The sequence below is a fragment of the Stegostoma tigrinum genome, chromosome 3 (genome assembly GCF_030684315.1).
Source record: "Stegostoma tigrinum isolate sSteTig4 chromosome 3, sSteTig4.hap1, whole genome shotgun sequence".
Taxonomy (NCBI): Eukaryota; Metazoa; Chordata; class Chondrichthyes; order Orectolobiformes; family Stegostomatidae; genus Stegostoma; species Stegostoma tigrinum.
Window position 1 is genome coordinate 127,566,556 of NC_081356.1, and position 17,198 is coordinate 127,583,753.

The 17,198-nt window shown below is 43.0% G+C and overlaps 1 protein-coding gene across 5 annotated transcripts in view; it reads left to right on the top strand.

Moving 5' to 3' along the window:
- The window catches only part of sh3rf1 (SH3 domain containing ring finger 1), a 149,040-nt gene that overhangs the window by 118,941 nt on the left and 12,901 nt on the right, over positions 1–17,198 (top strand). For all 5 annotated transcript variants that reach the window (XM_048528191.2, XM_048528195.2, XM_048528193.2 and 2 more), the window contains 4 exons: positions 10,617–10,750; positions 13,281–13,451; positions 14,937–15,214; positions 16,349–16,662. In XM_048528191.2, coding sequence (XP_048384148.2) covers positions 10,617–10,750; positions 13,281–13,451; positions 14,937–15,214; positions 16,349–16,662 — 897 coding nt within the window. The remainder of the gene's footprint in view (positions 1–10,616; positions 10,751–13,280; positions 13,452–14,936; positions 15,215–16,348; positions 16,663–17,198) is intronic.

Below are 17,198 nucleotides of genomic sequence, written 5' to 3' on the forward strand. Positions count from 1 at the left end.
TTCATGTGGATCCTTGCTATGCCGATGTTATGCCAAATAGACTTTATTTCAGGTCTGTTGGAATGCACCTTTTCTGCAATTTCTAGAACATCAATGTCTCTAGTGATGGGCTGACACCAACGGCAAGTGCACTTTTTTCAAATAAAAAGCAAAAGAATTGTGAATGCTGTAAATCAGGAACAAAAACAAAGTTGCTGGAAAAGTTCAGCAGGTCTGGTAGCATCTGTGAAGGAAAAAACAGTGTTAATGTTTCAGGTCGGATAACCCTTTCTCAGAACTGATTTCAAGTAGTGTAAGCATTGTATTTCTCAGCACTTATCCTGTAAGAAACCCATTCCAGATTTATAACTTTGCTGTTTGCTTTCTTAATCTAAATTCCTGATTTACTTTTATACATTTCCTATCATTCCCTCTCGTACTCAGCATACCCTTGGCCCTTGATTTTTATTTCTACTTTCCTTTTTCTGTTCCTATGGCCTTCTATCTCCTCTGCCTTCAGATGTGCTGAAGAATCTTGCCTCAAATTAGGCCCTAATTAGTTTATTTCACACCTCTTTCTAAAGTAAAATTTTTGAGTTTCAGCTTGAATTTAAATTACCGTTGACTGAAAGATTCAGCTAAGCATAAACAGCTTTTGGAGTAGGCAGAGTGGAGAGTCATGTGAATCAGTCACCAGCTGCCAGCACTCACTGAAGAAGGAGGATAAATATTTAACTAGATTACATCCTCTGTGCTTACAGTTAATGCTCCAGCTTTCTAATGATAAGCTGCAGTCAGCTGATCAGCGAGACTCCCAGGTGTTTTTAACAAGCATGGCCTGATTAAAGGTTACCTAATTAGACAGCAAGTATTCTGAAATCTGTCAGGTTTAAACATATATCGTTGAGAAAAGGTATTAAATTGAAACCTTCTCACTAGTTGCCTGTCATGGTGTCTGTGGGTAAATAGGGCTGAAGCATTGCAGCAACTGAAGTGGGAGAAAAATGACGGTGCTTGAAGTGACAGACTTGTCACTGCTCCTGAGAATTGCTGGGAAGGCAAGATCTAATTTAAATTGCTTTTGCAATTGTGTTTGAAGTGCCAGGATAATAGTTTGTCTGCGTGACTATGTTCCCTAACTTCGTGTTAGTTGTAATGTAGGAATTAGTTGCCAGAATTTGCTTTTTCACATGGTGTTTGAATTGCATATGGAGAATCAGAAATTCTTCCCATTCTCAGTAACAGACAAAGGCAGAAGCATTTAGCTTGACACATCATTTGAAAGGCCTCAGTCATTTTTTATTTCTGTCTGAACTCCATGCTTTTGCATGGCACTTCATGGCAAAGTACAGTGAGGAATTGTGACTACACATACAGAAATTGCTGGAAAAACTCAGCAGGTCTGGCAGCATCTGTGAAGAAAAAAAAAATCAGGTAACGTTTTGGGTCCGGTGACACTTCTCAGAACTTCATGGTCATAATGTTAGCCTGAAACATTTTTTAAACTCTCTCCTTTTCAACTTACACCTGACTCCCTAAATGTGCAGATGATTTGGCAAACAGAAATGGCACAAAAAAAAGTCCTATACATAGCAACCTGTTTTAATCTGGACATTTTGGGGGCTGGGGGCTGGGGGCTGGGGGCTGGTGGGGATGGTGGATGGTAGGTGGGACTGCTTAACAGGATGGCTCAGTGGCGACCACTGCTGGCTCACAGCACAAGGGGTTAAGAGTACTGTGTGCATCCATAAACATCGACTTAGCCAAAGAAACAATTGCCACACTGCTGGACGAATCAAGTAGGCAGGTACCCAGGACACTAACAACATCAATAAGGACACCACCATGAAACTACTCGATCTGTGCCTCGCAACCCACTTCACCTTCCACCACGGCACATACAAACAAATCAATGAAGCCACCAGTGGGATCCCTGCTATCAGGACTGATTGCGGAAGCAGTTTTGCAAAGGTTAAAATGGACAGCGCTCCCCACTATACAACCCAGACTTTGGCTCCAATATGTAAATGACACCTTCATGATTATTAAACTCAAAACTGGAATAAACCCATCGACGCATAAACAACATCTTCACTGAGATAAAATTCACAAAAGAAGAAGAGAACAACAACCAATTACCCTTCTGAGACATAAAGGCAGAACGCAAGAACGATGGGGAGCTCCGGACTAGTGTATGTAGAAAGACCATACATACGGACCAGATACTCAAATACATTAGCCACCACCCCAACACCCACAAACAGAGCGCATCATGACACTATTTAAGTGAGCCGCAACACATTGCAGCAACCCAGAATGATGCAAAGCAGAACAGGAGCACCTATATGGAGTCTTCAAAAGGAGTGGGTACCCAAAAAACAGGAAGACGCAACACGACCAGACTCGCTAATCATCCTCCCATACATTAAGGACGTTTCAGAGATGACCACAAGATCACTTAGACCCTTACAGTATAGGGTGGCCCATAAACCAACAACCATCCTACGACAGCTACTATAGATGTAAAGGATCCCATGCCTAAAACCAAACCTAATATACAAAATATCATGCAAGGACTATGAGAAACACTACATAGGTCAAACTGGTAGAAACCTGACACCAACACCAACTAGCCACCAAGAGACATGACCAATTCTCACTTGTCTCACTACACACAGACAATGAGGAACACAAATTCGACTGGGACAACACATCAATAATCTCACAAGCCAAATGGAGATACGCCAGGGATTTCCTGGAGGCCGAGTATCCCAACCGGAACTCCACAAACAAACACATTGAGTTAGACCCAGTGTACAAACCACAGAGAAACAGAACTGAATTGGTACCATCCACCGCACCAAACTGAGGCATATAAATAACCAGCGGGATAGAACACCGTGGTTTCACCAGAGGTTCACTGGCGTTAACTAGCAGGGCGATGAAACATTTGCGACTGAACCCAGCAGCTCGGCAAGCATGTCTACAGCTTGACATATTGGTAATTAACTTCCAAAAGGGAATTGGATGAATTCTTTCAGGAGGTTAAATTACCAAGCAGTGTAGGATGTGCAGGGAAACTCCACCAAAGAGCCAGGATAGGCCAAAGAGTTGCCCCTTGTGCGGTATCGTTGGGATTTATTACAAAGTGATAGAACATGAAGGGGAGCTGTTATTATTAGGTGTTATACCATTTGACTAGTAATCCAGAGCCCTAGGCTATTGGTGGGCTTGAATCCCACCATGACAGATGGTGAAATTGAAACAAAAATCTGGAATTTTTTAAAAAGCTAGTCTAATTGGTGTACTATTATCCTGTAGGTGAGGAAATCTGTCATTCCTCCTGATCTTCAAAGACAATTTGAGATGGGCAGCAAATGCAGTTTAGATTTTATAAATACAATATCAAGTGCAAGAGTTAATTGATTTTGAATTTATGCAAACCTTCACCATTGGCCAGTTAAACATGTAGTGCGCTGTTTTAGCCTATAATTAAAGACACGGTGTTGTAGAATCATCGGAGTTAGGTCAAAAATGGCAGATTATAGTCATGGCAAGAAGGTGATCCATCCATGTCAAATGTACATATGGTTTGTGAAGCACACCAGTAAGACTGTGCTCTATTTCCTGACCCAGTCGACTTGGACAGAAAGCTTAAGGAACTAGAATTCTGAGATTGCCCAGTCTGGAGTTCCAGGTGCCTTGTTGTCAGACATCTCTTGATGCCAAGAATCAACACTGGCATTGGGTAATGTTGGCAGCCAACAGTAGCAAAAATTGTTGTTGCTGAATGAAAGCCACAAATGAATGCAAGGTACGTTCCGACTGATACTTCAATAAAGTGACAATTTATTGATTAACACAGGTTCCTCTCCTGCAGGAACTTGGAGATTCTAACAGCATCTCAGTTCAGATATACTTCTGTCCATAAGATTAATTTTTCAAACAAACATTTTACAAGACAAATTGACAGTGCTGAAGTCCTGGGTGAATCAATTTATTGGACTTGACGACTTCTGTAGCCTATTTCAGAACAGCAGTAAAAGGATAGTGTGGGTGATCAGACTGGCAACAGTGCAAAGTTGAGGGAGATTTTTAATACAGGCCTCAACGTAAAACTAACATGTCCCTTTCAAGTTTTTTTAGCTTAAGTGTCTTTGGGTGCAGAATACCTGCTTGATCAAATGTGTATATCAATTGACATGGTGTCTGATTTTGGTTGCTGTCAAATAATGCAGGAAGTGGGGACCGTAAACAAAATACCTACATCACGTAGCTTTATACTTCGCTGGCGTGAGAATATTAAAAGTTTGTGGTTTCTCCTGGATGGTTTGATTGTTGAGGAAATTGAAGAGCAATTTTCCCACCTGTTTTTTGTTTCTGAAGTCCCAGGAGATTGAGTGGCAGTGGGGTGCTGTGTGGGTGGAAGGGAAGAAGTATTTAGTTGTGATGCTCCAACCATAACAGTGTGGGGCAGGCTAATTGACCCAGCTGGCCTTTTCCTACCTGTTAATTTCATATCTTTGTAATTTGAATTCTTTGCAATGTTTAAAGGTTACAGTTGACACATTCATGCCTGGCCCTGTGTTTCCTGCAAGGTAATTTGGTGGTGTGTGTGCATTCTTTTATATTAGTGTGTCAGATTTCCCAGGAGCGTCAGTGTACAGAGCTGGAGTGGAGATGGAAATTTGTGATTTATCAGCAAGTGGTTACATTAATCAGCAACAATAACTGAACTATTCTTATTAAAAGAGCTTCATTCATGTAGACAAAGTGACATGACAAAAGATTGCAGCTATTCATGAGTCACCATTATTCAGGTCTGATTGCTGACCTTCACGAAGGCGTAACTTCAAAGCCTTCAGCATGTAAATAGAGGCATTGAAAGGGACAATGATGGGCGACGCATTGTGATCAGTGTGTCATGGCTTTCACTTTGTTGCATATCAAAGCCTGCTGCCAGGTGGGGAATGGATAGGTTTCATCCTTGTCTGTTGGGTGTGGAACATTTGAATTTGAATGTGCATTAGGTTACACTTTAAGGCAAAATATTTTGTTGCATTGGCTTACATTTTTACTCATGTTAATAATACTGATGTTAGCAACTGGGATAATTGAGTAAATCTGAAATCTCTGCAATGATGAACTTGACTGGAGGACGCTTGCATGTTCCACACAGTCGTCTATTGCTTTAAAGGTCATAAGCGTCTCACTTTTACTTCCACAACTCTTTGACTGAACTGACATTATAATACATTACATTTTCAACACGTTTCAGTGACATTAAAACTTAGTGGATTGGTATTTCAGAAGCCAAGTCAGATGTTACTGGAAAACTTGGCAGTTCTGGTAGCATCTGTACAGAGAAAGAGTTGATGTTTTAGGCCCAGTGACCCTTCCTCAGAGCCATTCCAGCATTTTCTATTCTTGTTTCATATTTCTGGTATCTGCAGTTCTTTGTTTTATTTTGATATTCCAGAAGACTAGGTAAATAATTTAAAAACAGGTTAAATAATTTGAGAATGTGAATTGACGTTAATAAATCAAGTATTGGTAAAAGCTGGTATTGTTAAAAATTGGCTGACTGGTGTCATTCCGGGAAGGAAACTTGCCTTTCCTCTCCAATTTAACCAAAATGAGAGTCCAATTCCTCGCTAATTTATAAATATTGCTTGAAAAGAGAAGGATAAACCTGGCAGCTGTGGCCAATCAGCTTAATGTTAGTGGTGGGGAAATTACAACAGCCTGGAACAATCTTAATTTAGTAATTCATACTTTTCTGAATGTTGAAGTCAGGGTGGATTTATTGAAGCAAAATTCAATTTTTCCAACTAAGATCTTTGGAATAACAGACCAACTTAATGAAAGCAGTGTGGATGATCTGTAATGTAGAATTAAAAAAGCCATGTGGTTCTGTATTAATCAATAGATTTATAAGCAAAAATAAAACCCACAAAACTCAAAAGATAGGGACAATAGTTTTAGAAAAAAGTTCAGAATGTGCTTGTGAGCCAGGACAGGTTACAGTGGAGGTAACAAAGTGTGGAGCTGGATGAACACAGCAGGCCAAGCAGCATCTTGGAACACAGAAGCTGATGTTTCGGACCTCGACCCTTCATCAGAAAAGGGGGAGGGGGAGAGGGCTCTGAAATAAATAGGGAGAGAGGGGAAGGCGGATCAAAGATGGATAGAGGAGAAGATAAGTGGAGAGGAGACAGACAAGTTAAAGGGGGTGGGGATGGAGCCTGTAGAGGTGTGTAGGTGGGGAGGTAGGGAGGAGATAGGTCAGTCTGGGGAGGACAGACAAGTCAAGGGGGTGGGTTGAGGGTAGTAGGTGGGAAATGGAGGTGTGGCTTGAGGTGGGAGGAGGGGATAGGTGAGAGGAAGAACAGGTTAGGGAGGCGGGGACGAGCTGGGCTAGTTTTGGGATGCAGTTGGGGGAGGGGAGATTTTGAAGCTTGTGAAATCCACCTTGATACCATTGGGCTGCAGGGTTCCCAGGTGGAATGAGTTGCTGTTACTGCAACCTACGGGTGGCATCATTGTGGCACTGCAGGAGGCCCATGATGGACATATCGTCTAAGGAATGGGAGGGGGAGTTGAAATGCTTCATGACTGGGAAGTGCAGTTGTTTATTGCAAACCGAGCATAGGTGTTCTGCAAAGTGGTCCCCAAGCCTCTGCTTGGTTTCCCCAATGTAGAGGTAGCCACAATGGGTACAGCAGATGCAGTATACCACATTGGCAGATGTGCAGGTGAACATCTGCTTGATGTGGAAAGTCTTCTTGGGGCCTGGGATGGGGGTGAGGGAGGTGGTGTGGGGTCAAATGTAGCACTTCCTGCGGTTGCAGGAGAAAGTGTCAGGTGTGGTGGGATTGGAAGGGAGTGTGGAGCGGACAAGGGAATCAAGGAGACAGTGGTCCCTTCGGAAGGCCGACAAGGGTGGGGATGGAAAAATGTCTTTGGTGGTGGGGTCAGATTGTAGATGGCAAAAGTGTCGGAGGATGATGTGTTGTATGCGGAGGTTGGTGGGGTGGTATGTGAGGACGAGGGGGGTTCTCATTTGGCTGTTACTGCGGGGACCGGGTGTGAGTGATAAGTTGTGGGAAATGCTGGAGACACAGTCAAGGGCATTCTCAACCACTGCGGGGGTGAAGTTGCGGTCCTTGAAGAAAGAGGACAGCTGGGATGTACAGGAGTGGAATGCCTCATTCTGGGTGCAGATGCTGCGGAGGCAAAGGAATTGGGAATAGGGGATGGAATTTTTGCAGGAAGGTGGGTGGGAGGAGTGGTGTTCTAGGTAGATGTGGGAGTCGGCGAGCTTGAAATGGATATCAGTTTCTAGGTGGTTGCCTGAGATGGAAACAGAGGTGTCCAGGAAGGTGAAGGATGTATTGGAGATGGTCCAGGTGAACTTGATGTTGGGGTGGAAGGTGTTGGTGAAGTGGATGAACTGTTTGAGCTCCTCTTGGGAGCACGAGGCGGCAGTCAATGTAACGGAGGAAGAGGTGGGGTTTAGGGCCTGTGTAGGTACGGAAGAGGGACTGTTCCACGTAACCTACGAAGAGGTAGGCATCGCTTGGCCCTATGCGGGTACCCATGACCACCCCCTTTGTCTGTAGGAAGTGGGAGGAATCGAAAAGAGAAGTTGTTGAGGATGAGGATGAGGGGGACTGGTCGGACCTGCGGGACAGGAAGAAGCGGAGGCCCTTTAGGCCATCTGCATGGGGAATGCAGGTGTGTAGGGACTGGACATCCATGGTGAAAATTAGGTGTTGGGGGCTGGGGAATTGGAAGTTCTGAAGGAGGTGGACGGCATGGGTGGTGTCTCGGGCGTAGGTAGGGAGTTCAAAGAACAAAGAAACCTACAGCACAGGAACAGGCCCTTTGGCCCTCCAAACCTGCGCCGATCAAGATCCTCTGTCTAACCTGTCATCTATTTTCCAACGGTCTGTGTCTATTTGCTCCCTGCCCATCCATGTACCTGTCCAAATATATCTTAAAAGACGCTAACGTGTCTGTGTCTACCAAATCCACTGGCAACGCGTTCCAGGCACCCACCACCCTCTGTGTAAAGAACTTTCTACGCATATCTCCCTTAAACTTTTCTCCTCTCACTTTGAACTCATGACCCCTAGTAATTGAGTCCCCCACTCTTGTTGGGGGGTGGGGGAAGCTTTTTGATATCCACCCTGTCTATACCCCTCATGATTTTGTAGACCTCAATCAGGTCCCCCCTCAATCTCTGACTTTCTAGTGAAAATAATCCTAATCTACTCAACCTCTCTTCATAGCTAGCACCCTCCATACCAGGCAACATCCTAGTGAACCTCCTCTGCTCCCTCTCCAAAGCATCCACATCCATCCGTCCGTGCTGCCTTCCAGGTAGCATGCCCACATCGGGGGGTCCGGAGGCAGGAGAGTCCAGCTCTGGGTCAGGTTGGGGGCACGTTGTTTCCTGCTTCCCGCCTGCAGGTTCCAGGGGGCCCTCCAGGGCCTCCTCCGAATCCCCCTTTTGGTAATGTGGTGACCAGAACTGCACACGGTACTCCAAATGTGGCCGAACCAAAGTCCTATACAACTGCAACATGATCTGCCAACTCTTGTACTCAATACCTCGCCGAATGAAGGAAAGCATGCCGTATGCCTTTTTGACCACCTGGACCAAGGGGGAGAAAATGGAGTTCGGATAGGTGCATGTTCAATACAACGATTAGGAATGTTCTGTTGGATGTATGAGGCATTATTTCAAAGCTTACAGATGGTGCATACTTGGAAATGTAGTGTGCACTGGGCTGTGTAGCAATACACTATAGAACAATCTACTGGTGAAATAGACATGTGTTGCAGATGAAATTTTATGCAGAGTAGGGTGATGTGATCCGTTTTGGTATAAAGCATGAGGAAAAGCATTCTGAACTAAATGGCACCATTCAAAGGTGCATGAACAGAAAGGTACAGGGGAATATTTGAAGGTGGCAGGACAAATTGGAAAAAAAAACTGTTTAATATGATAAACCTATGGGACCGTTGCCTTTCCTATTTTGTACTCTGTTCCTGTATGAACAAAGTTGTGCAACATCTTTAAAATCACTGTTAGCTCTCAGCTGGAGTATTTTGTTCATCTCTGGACAACAGACTTTTTGAAATATTTCAAGGCCTTAGAGTTGGTGCAGAGAAGACTTCGAGGAATGGTTAATAGACATGGAGAGGTGGTTCCTCTCATGATTTCCTCGGGAGACAGGAGGAATAAATGGAAAATATGTCATTAATTCTCCCAAATGTACTTCAGGAGTTCATTTTTCACTGATACAAAATTCAGCACTCTTTAAAAATTTAATTCATAGGAAACTTCAGTATAAGAATGTGCATTTGTTAAAAGCTTGGCAGCATTCAGGATTTTAAACAGTATTGTGACTGAAGTAGGATGTGACCTAAATGATCAGTGTAGCAATGGGGTTCTCAGGCTCAGTAAAATTACATGTGAATCTCTTTTAGAGGAGAATGCGTCAAAGGATATTCATTTTTTATCTTCTGCTTTAACGTTTGGAAAGGAGGCTGCAATTCTGGGTGAAAAGCAGCTAAATTACCTCCAAGACCTGGAAGATATAACAGCAAACCAGTGGCCAACAGTGGACTATTACGTTTTGTTGTTCTTTTTTTTAAAGAAAATGTACGTCTGTAAACTGCTCTCTAAATGTTCTTGAACATGTTGCACTGAGAAGTATTTATGTTAGAAAATTAAGCTTAATTTCTCATGGTGAGCGCCTTTTAATGAGTTGCTGGAACATTCAGTATGAGGCTGAGTACACAGAGACCTATCATGTGGCACCTGTCTTGGCATTGCACACACAGTCACAACATTTGCCCATCACTCCCTGCTCCCCTTTGCTCACAGCCCATGATCATTCAGTTTCCAAGTGAGATCAAGAATGCCAGAGAATGAAAATTAAGTCAGTTTTGGAAAGGCAGAATAAGAGAACATAGACAAAATGAGCTAATTACCCTGTGCTGTGAAATTTCTTTGTTTCCAAGAAAAACAGCAGAAGGTCAAAACTGGTGTACTTTCAATCTGTTCTATCCTGCCAGACTAAAACCTGCACATACTGCCTCCATAGCTTTCTTCTCCAAAACAGACATGCATGAAAAATCACAGATAAATATTGTCTACCCAATTCAGGGATAAACATGTAGAGAAGGACCAGAAAAAGATGTGAGAGTCACCCAAGCCTCTCCCATCAAATTGTGATTGCTTCAGATCTGGTTTGTTGTAGCTGTTCTAGAACAGAGGAGGCCGGTAGTTGGGCTCATAGAGGTGCTCAAAACTTTGGAAAAACTTTTGCTAGGGTACACGGAGATAAGGTTTCCAAAACTTGATGCAAGTCTTAAGTAGGTACTAACCAATCTGTTCAGGTCTGTGAATTGATAGTGGAACCACAAACATTTTTCAAAAGGAAACCCTAATTGCATTCAAGGAAAAGCTAGTTAAGTGTGTGAGACAGAATGGAAGGAAGCATGTTCCTGTATTGAACTAAGTAGCAGAGATTTTTGTTGAGCGTAAACTTTGGCATATTGTAGTAATCTGTTTCTGACCTGCGTCGGTATCCAGCCCTAACGCTCGTCTTGTGTTTCTGCAGGAGAATCACCCACCACTACCACCACCACCACATTCGAATGCTGTCGTTACCACCTCAGCATCTACTGCTCCACGGCCAGCATTGGCACCAGCAGACCAGGTGGCATATCCAAGGCCTCAGGCACGACCAAATATGTAAGATGAATGAATGTTATTATTGATGTCGCTAACCTCCTGCTAGTTGCCTCCTGTCGAGAAATTTGCTGTTGCATTTCCAAATAGCAGACTTTTATTTTTAGTTCCACCATTGAAAGTGGATGGTAATGATGTTTTTCTCCCTTGTGTTAATTTGTAAACAATTAATCTTGAAAACTAGTGGATGTGTTTCAGTGAACTTTGGTGTACAGGTAGAGTATAACCCACAATTAGTTTTAGGCCAAGATCTGGATTCACATCCTGGAATTTTTTTTCAAAAGATCCATTAACACTGGGGACATGGAGCAAGTTAACTTTTCTTTCAAATGTTGCAGTTTGGCTGATCCAGAATGTTGTGGATTGTCTCAGCTGCTGTGGTGTAATTTGTCACAGCTGTCAAAATGTGAGCGGGATTTTCAGAGCAAGTTGCTTTGAAGTTTCCATATTGAGATGGACATTCTTAATGACAAGATTTGTAGTTTACTTTGTCATTATAGAACATAACCAGGCAGAGAGAAACCTCAGGAAGAGTTGCTTAAACGAAATAATGTTGAGCTCTCAGCATTGTGGTGTTGCGTACACTCTATTGAATGAACTCTTTACTTGTTTAAAACTCCAACAATTTCTTGTTGTGGAATTGGCAGGAATCCCCAATAAATTATGGAATTTACAACATAGCAGTGAACCATCCATCCCACTGGACTGTCTTCATCTTTATGTTCCATTTGAGTGTTCTCTTACAGACTACTTTATTTCACTCTTATTTCACCAAATCCTTCTGTATATTTCTCCCTCGTGCACTTAATCAAGTCATGTGAAATACAGTTATGCTATTTGCCTCAAGCACTTTCCAACCAGTCTAAGTAAAAAAGATCTTCTGACTTCACTATTGAATTTATTGAGAATCGTAAAGATGTACAGCACAGAAACAGACCCTTCAATCCACTTTTCCTTGCTGACCAGATATCCTAAATTAATCTAGTCCCATTTGCCAGCATTTGGCCCATATCTCTGTTAAACTCTTCCTATTCGTACGCCCATCCAGATGTCTTTTAAATGTTGTAGTTGTACCAGCATCCACCACTTTCTCTCTCAGCTCGTTCTGTACATGCAACATCCTCTGTGTGAAGAAATTGCCCTTTAGGTCCCTTTAAATCTTTCCCCTCTCTCCTTAAACATACATCCTCTAGTTTTGAACTCCCCTACCTGTGGAAAAAGAGCTTGGCTTTTCATGATTTTATGAACCTTTGAGGTCACCCTTCAGTCTCTGATGCTTCCTGCCTATTCAGCCTTTATCTGTAGCTGAAACCTTCCAAACTTGGCAACACCCTTCTAAATATTGTCTGAACCCTTTCAAGTTTAACAACAGCTTTGCTATAGCTGTGAGATTATGCAAATCTGATCCATTCATCATCTCAAAAACCCATAATGAACTCTGATTACAGTGGATAGGGTGAGCTAGCCTATTCTCTGACAAGATGCCTAAGGGATATGCATTTGCAAACATACTGCCCTTTTTCTTGTTCAACTTAAAATCCCTCAAAAAGGTAATCATCTCAGCCCCGTTGAGGGCCCCATACCTCAGGAAGGATGTACTGGCCCTGGACTGGGTCTGGGGGAGGTTCACAAAAATGATCCCAGGAATTAAAGGCGCAACATATGAGGAATGTTTGAGGACTCTGGGTCTATACTCAATGGAGTTTAGAAGGATGGTGAGGGTGGAGGGGTGCGGCTGGCAGTGGTGGATGCGGCTTTAATTGAAACTTGCAGAATACTGAATGGCCTGGTCAGAGTGGATGTTGGGAAGATGTTCTCAATGGCAGCAGGGACCAGGACCTGACAGCACAGCCTTAAAGTAAAGGGAAGACCCTTCAGGATGGAGGTAGGGAGAAATATGTTCAGCTAGCGGGCAGTGCATCTATGGAATTCATTGCAACAGAAGGCTGTGGAATGTGTTTAAGACTGAGATAGATTGGTTCTTGATTCTGAAGGGAAACCAAAGGTTATATGGGAGGAAGTGGGAGAATGGGGTTGAGAAACTTATCATCCATGATTGAATGGCAGAGCAGACTCAATGGGCTGAATTGTCTTATGATTTTCACCCAATTGTAAGATTCTGAGAGTCATGGAGTCTTAGAAATGTTGTGACTATCTCATGCATATGGTCTTAGCTTTGAACACGATCATAAGTGGATCACATCCTGGTTTATTTTTCCAGTAATATGTTGATTACAGCAAATTCTTCACCCCATTGCTGACCTGCAAGTTTGTTGGTCAGGACAGCCTTACATTGCATTCCTAGTGTTCGAATTAAAGTGTCTCCTTAATACAAAACACAGTGCATGCTTGATGTGCGTCACTTCCTGGGGAAGCTAGATGTCTCCAAATCAGTTTTAGAGGTGAATAAATGCAAAAACATTTTGTATATTTCAGTATTAAATGATACAAAGTTTGGATTCAGCCATTGTTTTGCCAGTTTCCAGGCTACTATAATTGGTCAAAGTTGTTGATCATTTACCTATTTCTTTAGGTACGTTGCTTTATATCCGTACACTCCCCGCAAAGAAGATGAGCTTGAATTGCGAAAGGGAGAGATATTTCTTGTGCTTGAACGCTGTCAAGATGGATGGTTCAAGGGAACATCTATGCACACAGGCAAAATCGGTGTTTTTCCTGGGAACTATATGGCTCCTGTAACAAGGTCAGTAAGTCTGAATCTAGTTCAAAATAGTTGATATTCTATGAAATTGTTAAGCAAAACATCCAACAAATAAACTGCTCCATTCTGAGTTGGATTAGTAAGCAAGTTGTTCTGGATTATATCAAAAACCTGCCCACATTGTGGCAGTGATCTAAGGGCTAGAGTCGAATGAGAAAAGATTCTTTGTATGTTTATATGTTGTTTGAAGTTTGTTTTGGGCTATGTGTCCTCTCTCCAAATCAGTTGAAGATATCTTGTCTTGAATTCATCAGGGTGGTTTATAAGAAATATCAATATAAGGGGAAAACAGCATTTTATGCTATGTAAGAAGAGAATACTAATTTCTTGACAAATGCACTTGGATTGGTAAAAATGTTGCCATGGAGAATTCACAATTTGCAGTTCATCCTCAGATCTTAGATGTGACTAGTGGGATAGTTGATATATTATGAAGTTTTCAGATTTCCCTCAGTTTCTGGATTGTTCCATGAGATTTGCAAAATAACTTTTGACTTGCAAGATTTATGTGTTGCTTGCAAATTGATGAATGCTAGAAGAAAGATTTGAACAAAATGTGTCACTTTTCAACAATTCTCAGTAAATCCTTGAATTAGTTTGTTGCAAATTCGTAGACATCAATCTGCTTTGCCTATTTATTCCTGCTTAGGGAGATTTTTTGTCCTACCTCTTTGCTTTTGCAAAATTCCTCATAAATGACGTTGTCTTCTGAAAATTCTTCCCTCCCTTAAAAGAGACCCTTAAAAGCTTGTTTCTGTGCCATTGTGTTGTCTCTCCCTCTGTCTCTTTGGCATCCCTCTACTTGTCTGCCCTCATGCATTCCAGTTAACCCCAATGGGAAGCTCTGCATAATGTGCAGGTGGACCTTCTGCTGTACCTTGATACACCTAGAAAATGAGGGAAGCTGATTTAAAAGAGGGGATTGCCTTTGTTTCTGTCGCAGTAACATGCCTCTGGCCCTCTTTGAGCTTTGTCTCACTGAAGATCAGCTGCTGCGACAGACATAAAGCTGTGTGTCTGATGTGTTGTAGCATGGACAGCTTGCTTATCAAAGCCACTCTGCAGGTGGGTAGAAATTGGAGCTGCAGTTTGCCCAGCACATAACCTTGTAAATTTGTGATCCTGGCAGGGTAGCAGCTCTGGCATGTTGCTTGATTTGTTTTTCTTAATTGGCAGATTAGCTCACAACTGCATTGCTAATTAAATAATACAACTCTTTAAATTAATTCAGTTTCAACTAACAGTGAATTTAAGAAAGAACCATTCAGCAGAAGGAATCGGTAGAATCCTTTGTGAAAAGGGAGGCTTCTTGATCAATCCGACAGAAGGCATACACTCTCGTGCGCTTTCTCTCTCCCTCTCCCTCTCCCTCCCTGCGCATACGCGCGCCCTCTCTGTCTGTCTGTCTGTCTTTCTGTGTCTCTCTCTCTCTCTCGTACTCAGCTTGCAATTTGAAATTATTTGCAGGGCGCCGGCTGCTGCAGGGCAGTCAAAATTGCCAGTAGTGGTGACAGCGCAAGTTGGCCGAGGAGTGACCACAGTGGTGCCTGTACCGGCAGTGACGCCCCTGCCCAAATCTCCCGGCAATGGTGTAGACTTCAGCAGACCAGTCAGTCCGACCCCGCCGATCCCCCCCGCAGTGATATCAGTGGCCCATGTACAGGCTACCAATCCACAGGCCAAGGTTCTGATGCATATGACTGGTCAGATGACAGTTAACCAGGCTCGCAACGCTGTTCGGACGGGTGAGTTCAGCCAAGTGTTACTGTGGCCGTTTATCAGTCTTATTCATACTGCTGGTTGTGCTGTGTTGGGTAGGGTAGCAAGGCAAGAGTGACCTCCTTTGACTTTCCCTCCTTGCATTTTCTTCACCGGTGACATTCAGTGTCCAAAAGGATCAATATGCACTGCTCTTCTAAATTGCAAACTCTCTCTTGTTTGATCAACTCTTGGTATTTTCGCAGCATACATTGAATGATGTGCTCCCTCCGGCCTTTGCTTTAAATCAAAGTACCAGTAATTGGTTGTTTTTCCACAGCAGGTTGACTATTACAAACTTAGGTCTAGACAGTGACCATGGGCCCCCAGTCTCTGTTCTGTCACTCTGTTGAATCAGGACTGATATCTGAAGTCCATTTCCTCTCCTTTCTCCCTATGGTTTTATTTCCTCACCTATCAAAGCCTTAGCAGTCTCAGTTGTGAAAAGATCCATGTAGAGGCAGCCTTATTGGCTTTGTACAGTAGACAGTTTGGAAGTCTGCAAGCTTCCGAATTAAGCATCGTCCCTGAATGTTAATTTTAAGGTTGTACTCCCTTGTTCTGACCTCTACCAACCATCCCTACCCCCTGCCACCCGCTACACGCACATAAAAAAGTTTCTCTTAATCTCATCATTTAGTCTTTCCATTACTGGCTTGATGTTATGGATCCGGATGCTGACCGGAGGATTTTTCCCAAGTTGCATTTTTGCTTGAGAATTTTGTCATAGAATCAGACTTTGGGAAGGATGCCTGGTAGGGTAACCAATTCAGTTCAGTTCCCTGTTCTTTCCGCATTGCCCAGCAAATTTCTCTTTTTCAAACCCTATCCAGTTCTCTCATGGATATTCTTCCACCATCCTTTCAGACAACACATTCCATATTGTAACTCACTGTTTAAAATCAATGCTTTTTACCTTTCACTGGCCTTTTACCAATTGCCTATGGCTTGTGTTTTCTGACCCTCTGACTAATGAAACAGTTTGTCTTTAGTTACTCTGTTAAAATCCTCCATAATTTTGAGCACACATTATTAAATTTCCACCCCCCACTCCAATTTCGCAGCTATTGCTTTGTTATTTTGTCACATTAATGCAGTGACATTTTTTTTTCAACCAACAGCCCAGGGCCAGGAGAGACCGACTGCAGCAGTGACTCCAATCCAGGCTCACAGCCCAGCTTCCCCCAGCCCTGCCGCCACGGTGGCTGCTCAGCAGGTCGGACCCTCGCAGCACCCACAGCAGGTCGTCAGCCCTTTCTCCGTCGTCACCGCTCCTGCAGCAACGAGACCCACTGTCGCTCTGACCTCGGCAACTGCTGCGGTAACCCCTCCGAACGTCAGTGCCACCACTCTGGAGGGGGAGTCATTGGGCATTGCCACCCCATCTGCAACAGCCTCAACTACTAATAAAGTTGAAAAGGAGAGCAGAGAAAAGGTGAGAGAGGTGGTTTTTTTTTCTTAAATCTGTTATTGAACACAGCTGTGTAAATAGCGCACACCTCTCTGAATCAGAAGGTTTGGAGTTAAATCCCCCCTCTGGAAACTACAGTACAAAAATCCAGATTGGCGTTTTAAAGTAGGACTGAGGGAATGCTGCACTGTCGGAGCTCTCAACTTTTGGGTGGGATTTTAAACTGAGGTCTCATTTTGCCTCCTATCAGACCTCAGATCCCAGGTGTACAAGTTCAAAGAAAAGCTGGTTTTGAACATTATTTAAACGTCCTTAAATATAAAAGTCTGGTTATTATTACAAGGTTGTGTGTGAGAACTTGCTCTGTGCAAGATGTTTTATATTTCCCTACATCACCACAGTGACTGTACCTCAAAAGGAGCCAGACTGGTTGTAAAGTAATTTTCAGATACATAGGTGCCGCATAAATACAGGTTTCCCAAAACTTTGATCAGAGCTGAACTACTATTTGCAGTTCTGGTTGCCGCACTACAGAAAGGATGAGATATCGCTGGAGTTTG